The sequence below is a fragment of the Petaurus breviceps genome, unplaced genomic scaffold (genome assembly GCF_028583685.1).
Source record: "Petaurus breviceps papuanus isolate PSGF00001 unplaced genomic scaffold, PetGlider_PUasm1.0 185, whole genome shotgun sequence".
Classification (NCBI taxonomy): Eukaryota; Metazoa; Chordata; class Mammalia; order Diprotodontia; family Petauridae; genus Petaurus; species Petaurus breviceps.
In genome coordinates, this window is record NW_027185797.1 from 37,977,491 (window position 1) to 37,983,199 (window position 5,709).

Here is a 5,709-nt window from a genome sequence, read left to right on the forward strand (position 1 = left end):
GAAGGAAGGAAGGAAGGAAGGAAGGAAGGAAGGAAGGAAGGAGGGAAAGAGGGAGGGAAGAAAGGAAAAAGGAAGGAAAGAAAGAAGCTTTGCCAACTGGAACTGGCCAGTTGGGTCCCCAGTGGAACAAGTGGACAAGACACTTCTCTCACTCCTTTTCAAGGAGAGGGTAGCTACAGATGGAGTGCACTGCAGCTGTTGTCAGATATTTTTTTAATACATTCATCATTTTTGTAGATTGTTTTCCCATCTTACTCTTTTTCTTTAATAAATATTGTCATTAGGGTTGACCCTCCATGAATGATTAGGAGAAGGGATGTACTAGAAAAATAGACAATAAAAAAGATAACAGATGACATTTATTTTCTTAATGCTGAAATAAAGAAATTGGAAAGAACAGAAGTTGACATGGAGATACAGAAAGCAGGACAGCTTTGAAATATATGACTCCTGATTTTTAATGCAAGCTGTTTCATATACATTCTTGCTCTGTTCTGTATATATGAAAATGCTCATATCTATAAATATAAAAATCACAATGTGAATGCTCATATTTATAAATAGCAAAATCCCAACAAAAATTAAAAATTATAAAAAGAAAAGTCTTGGACATTTCACTTTAATGAAATTTAAATAAACATTGGTTTATGATCTATGAGACCCTATCCTCTCAAAGGATGTGAAAAGATAAGAAATGGTCCAGTCCCTACACTCAAGGAGCAGACATTCTCATGGCTGGCGGGGAGGGGGGGGGGCATGGAAGTGGGGCCTACAGAACCTCTGCAAATAAAGGCAGCATAATATGGCAAGATGGAGCAAAGGAATCATCCAGCAAAGTTCTCTGGGAAAGTTTGGCAGGAGGAGAGATCATCTCGGACCTGGTTTCAGGAGTGTCTTGCTTGTGGCAGGAGGCAGTGACCTAGTTGGAGCCTTGAAGGTAGAAAAGGTTTTCCGAAGGACAAAGATGAGGGGGGAATGAGGAACAAATCGACCAATAGATGGATGTGGGAGGTCCAGACCAGGTTCCAGCGATGCAGGTGACGGCACATTATCTTTGGCCCATGACTGGCCAGCTGCTCTCAGTCATGGCTGTCCACTGAGGGCTGAGTAAAGCCCAAAGCTGTTTTCCCCTCTTGCTGAAGCTTTATCCAGGATCAACATTGCCCATATAGGCAAATTGACCACAGGCAAATCACTGCCTCTCTAGCCCTTAGTTTCTTCAACTGTAATGTGAGGAGGTGAAGTAAATGGCTTGCAAAGTCTCATCTGGACCTAAATCTATGAACCCACCAATGGAAGAGGAGCTTCTCCCTGTGATCAGCTGCTAAGGTGGGGACAGGACATGGCTGAGGCAGCCCAGGGTCACTGGTGGCCGCTGGGGCTGCTGCCCCTGCCCCCTTTCTCCAGGTCCTTCTCCCCATTGCTGCTGTAGCCTGCCATCCTCTTCTTTCCTCTTCTAAACATCCATTGTCTTTTCTCATGAGGAAACTGAAGGCCAGAGAAGGGAAGTGATTCAGTCAGCCAAGGTAGGAGGTTGGAGCATTGGCCTAGAACTCAGGCCTTTTGACACCTGGCCCCCCCCCCACCCCATGTCTGGCATTCTCCATTCTCTGTCCTGATTCCATCCTTGGCTCAGGTCTGAAGACAAGGGGAGGGGAGGGGGTATTTTCAGATGCCTTGGTTGTTCACATTTTGTCCTTAATGATTTCTCCTCCTGTAAAGGGAACCCAGGTCCACTCTCAGAGAAGGAGCTCTGGTAGGCAGGCAGGCACTAGGGAGCAAGGGTGGTGGTTCTCATTTCATCCTTGAAAGGGAGAAGCTGAGATTGAGGGGACTGGGGACCTAGATCCTAGGGTCAAATGGGGAGGAGGAGGCAGACGTACCTGCTATAATAGAGGTAGGTGAAACCGTAGATGAGGAGGAAGCCAATTCCCATGAGGACCCCTTGGAGCAGGGTCAGTAGCAGAGGCCAGGAGCTTTTCTGTTCCCTTAAAAGGAGGCAAAAGAGACATAAATCAGGGCAGGGATCCAAGGGGCCAGTCCCTGATTCTAGGGTCTGCTCTCAGGCCTCCATCTCTGTAACCATACAGATTTCCACCATCAGATTTCCTGACCCCTATTCTCTCTACACACAGACCAAACCTCTGTGTTGTCTCAGAGGGAGAAACCTTGCCTCCGAGCTCTCACCAACCATCACAACCTGGATGTTTCTCTCTAAGCTTACTCTGGCCCCAGGGACAGTCACTTGACAGGTAAGATTAGACCCATGGTCCTGAGGCCATGGGAGAGGGTCAGCTCAGAGACATTGAGAGTTTCTCTGCTGAATTCCAGGAAAGAGAGGAGAGTCCCTGTCCAAGAGAAAACAGGGGGTTTCCTGCAGGCAAAGACTGAGGGAACAATACAAATCACTTTTACTGGGTGTCCAGGCTCCAAGATTCCTGGAATGTAGACGTCTGGCTTCTCTGTCAGATCTAGGGGGAAAGAAAATGAACCAGACCTCAGATGAGGGACCTCCAATCTTAACTAATAACCTCAAGACCATCCCTGATATATCTCCAGGTTCTCCTGCCAATGGGATGTCCCTTCTAAGATTGCAGCTCTGTCCTTCCTACATCATCCCAGGGCCTGAGCTACACATTGAGTCCTGGGAGCCTTGTTTATGCAAATGAGAGTCCACATTTATGGTCTCCCCCATGAGGGCTTTCATGCTGTTCTCTATAGCCTAGATATCCATCCCTCTTCCAATATCCCTGGTTCTATCTCTAATTCACAGGACAGCCAGAGTTATTGCCAATTTCTAAGTCACTTAGTCCTGACTCAGTTATGATTGCTAAATATATTTCCCAGCTTATTCTGTTCTCTCTCTCTCTCTCTCTCTCTCTCTGTATCTCTGTCTCTGTCTCTCTTTCTCCCTCCTTTCACCCTGTTCCTCCTCAAAAGAGTTTTGCTTCTAAAACTTACTCCAATCTGCCCTCCCTTCAATCACCCCCCCCCTCTTATCCCCTTCCCTTCCTACTTTCCTGTATGTTAAGACAGGTTTCTGTATTCAACTGAGTATGTATTATTCCTTCTTTGTCAATTCTGATAACAATAAGTTTCACTCACTCTTCCCCTTCGCCCCTCTTCCCCTCCACTGTAAAAGCTTCTTCTTGCCTCATTTATGTAATTGACACCATTCTACCCCCACCTTTCCCTTTTTCCTAGAAATTCCTCTTTCTCACACCTTAATTCTATTTTTAAGATATCATTCTTTCATATTCAACTAACACCTGTGCCCTCTGTCTAAACATATATTAACTGCCCTAATAATGAGAAAGTTTATATGAATTACAAGTATCATCTTCCAATGTAGGAGTGGAAACAGTTTAATCTTATTAAGCCTCTCATGATTTCTCTTTCCTTTTTATCATTTTCTTGATTCTTGTATTTGAAAGTAAAATTTTTCTACTCAGCTCTGATCTTTTCATCAAGAATGCAGGAAAGTCCTCTGTTTCATGGAATATCCATTTTTCCCCTGGAGGATTATACTCAGTTTTGCTGCATTGGTGTTTCTTGGTTGCAGTCATAATTCCTTTGCCCCCCAGAACAACGTAGAAGCTGGTAACTCTTGTGTTACCTCAGATTAAATTTAAAGATATCTTATATATGATTTTTAGAATTCAGAGTCAAATATGGAAATATGTTTTGCATGATTGCACATATATAACCAATATGAAATTCCTTGCTGTTTCATGGAGGGGGAAGGGAGAGAATTTGGAACTCAAAAAAAAATTTTATTATTTTTACATGTAATTACAAAAAGCAAAATATTATTCAAAAATAACAAAAATTAAAATTTGGAGTCAGGTTGTTAAAAAGTTAACAGCACATCCCTGCTCAGGACCCTGACACTGAAATGTCCTTTCCTAGAGCCCATCATGATCCTCCCTTCCCCAAGAATCTTCTACATACCTAAGTCTTAAAATGTCCATCCTTTCATGTGGTCCTGTTTCTGCTCAGAGAAGAATCCACCTTAAGTCTCCTAGTTGGTGATGGCCATGGGACTGTCCTTCAAATATTGTCAGACCCCTCACCTTAAGGCCCTCCAACATTTCTGGCCCAGGATATCTGGGTGTATTGCCCATGCCTGATGAACTCACCCAACCCTGCCTGGGATCCTGTTTCTCTACAAAGAGAAGCCCAGAGTACATCCCCTCCTTCATCTCCCACAGCCTCTATGCTCTCCCTAGCCTCTGTCTGCTTGAGTCAATTCCTGCTTAGACAAATGGCATGTTTCTCCCTGGGGACATGGAGCAAAAGGAACTTCCCAGCCTGCTCCTCCCCCACAGGGAACCACTTTATTGTACCCAGGGCCCTTTCCCTGTCCCACAGGTCCCTACCTCTCACATTCAGATTAACCTGATACTTTAGGTAGCTGAATTTTTCCATCCATCCTCTCTCCATACGGAAGAAGTATTTTCCACTGTCCTTCTTGTGGACATCTGTGATGCTCAGGGAGCAGTTGTTCTCCATAGGGTCCCCAACTAGGTGGAATCTTCCCACAGCCTCTTTTTCCACCTCATGGTTTTTGTTTTTTGTGGCCACCAGGACACGTTCAGAATACATGAGTCTTTTCTTGAACCAGAAGCCATAAATTGGGCCAGAGGAGGGCCAGGAATCAGGGTAGAAGAAGGTGCAGGGGATACAGATGCAGAGCCCTTCCTGAACTGTCTCTGACAGTGACACCTGCAGTCTATATGCATCTTTTGGGGATTCGGACCCTGCGGACAGAAATAGATACAACACCCAGCAGCTAATAACGATGCTGATGATAATTATTGTTGATATTGTCATTTAGGGACTCAAGTTTTACAGAACACAGGACAGGGAATGTCAATGCTGGGAAAGATCTTAGAAGATACTTCAGTCCAGTCCCATTTTAAGATCTGTTAGGAAACTGAGGTCAAGAGAGATGTCTGTGACTTGGCTTAAAGTCTCTCAGTCAGCATCAGGGGCAGGACTCAAGCCAGGCTCTCCTGGCTCCAAGGCCAGCCCCTGAGGGCATCCCTGCCCGTCCCCATTCCTTGCCTCTTTTCACTCACCCCCCAAGGACAGCAGCAACAGCAGCAGGAAAACTGTGAACCAGGAGGGGACAGGCTCTGTCTGGTCACTTCCCCAGGCTTTGTGGCTTCTGTTTGACCAGCCCTAAGGTTCATGAAAAAAAACAGAAGTTGTAAAGAGAAAAAAGGCGGCAGGCCCACAACCCTGGGAAATGATGCGTCAAATGAGTGGGGGTTGAGGAACTTCTGCTCACATGTAGCCTGGTTGTTCACCCTCCTCCCCCAGGCTCTCTTAGATCCTGCCCCTCCCCTCCCCCAGCTGGGACAAGTAGAGCTGACCAGGGTAAAGGGAGGGGAGGGGGATGAGTCTGATGGGGCTCTCCCTGGGGGGGCAGGGAGTGTCAGAGGGATGGAGTGAGAAACAAATGAAAGGGAGAACAGTCAGGTTTTTCTATCCACCACCCTATGAAAATGAGAAGAAGCGGAAGGAGAAGTGAAAGTCCCAGACACAAACCTGTGATGAGTGGAGGGGCCAAGGAGTCCAGAAGCTTTGCCTGGAGGCAGAACAGTTTCAGTCCAAGTTCCGAGGAATTAACCCCATGCTGAGACTGAGGCCTGAGAACAGAGAAGGGCAGAGATGGGGGGAGGTCAGAAGAGAGAATGTCAGATC

The 5,709-nt window shown here is 45.9% G+C and overlaps 1 protein-coding gene across 1 annotated transcript; it reads right to left on the reverse strand.

The window, feature by feature from the left end:
• Positions 1–743: 743 nt before the first annotated feature.
• Positions 744–5,062, reverse strand: LOC138161526 (sialic acid-binding Ig-like lectin 14). The gene is given in 4 exon segments (XM_069088273.1): positions 744–1,714; positions 1,884–2,286; positions 2,289–2,471; positions 4,380–5,062. Coding segments are annotated over 3 exon segments (798 nt in total). The 5' UTR covers positions 4,834–5,062; the 3' UTR covers positions 744–1,714; positions 1,884–2,125.
• Positions 5,063–5,709: the final 647 nt, after the last annotated feature.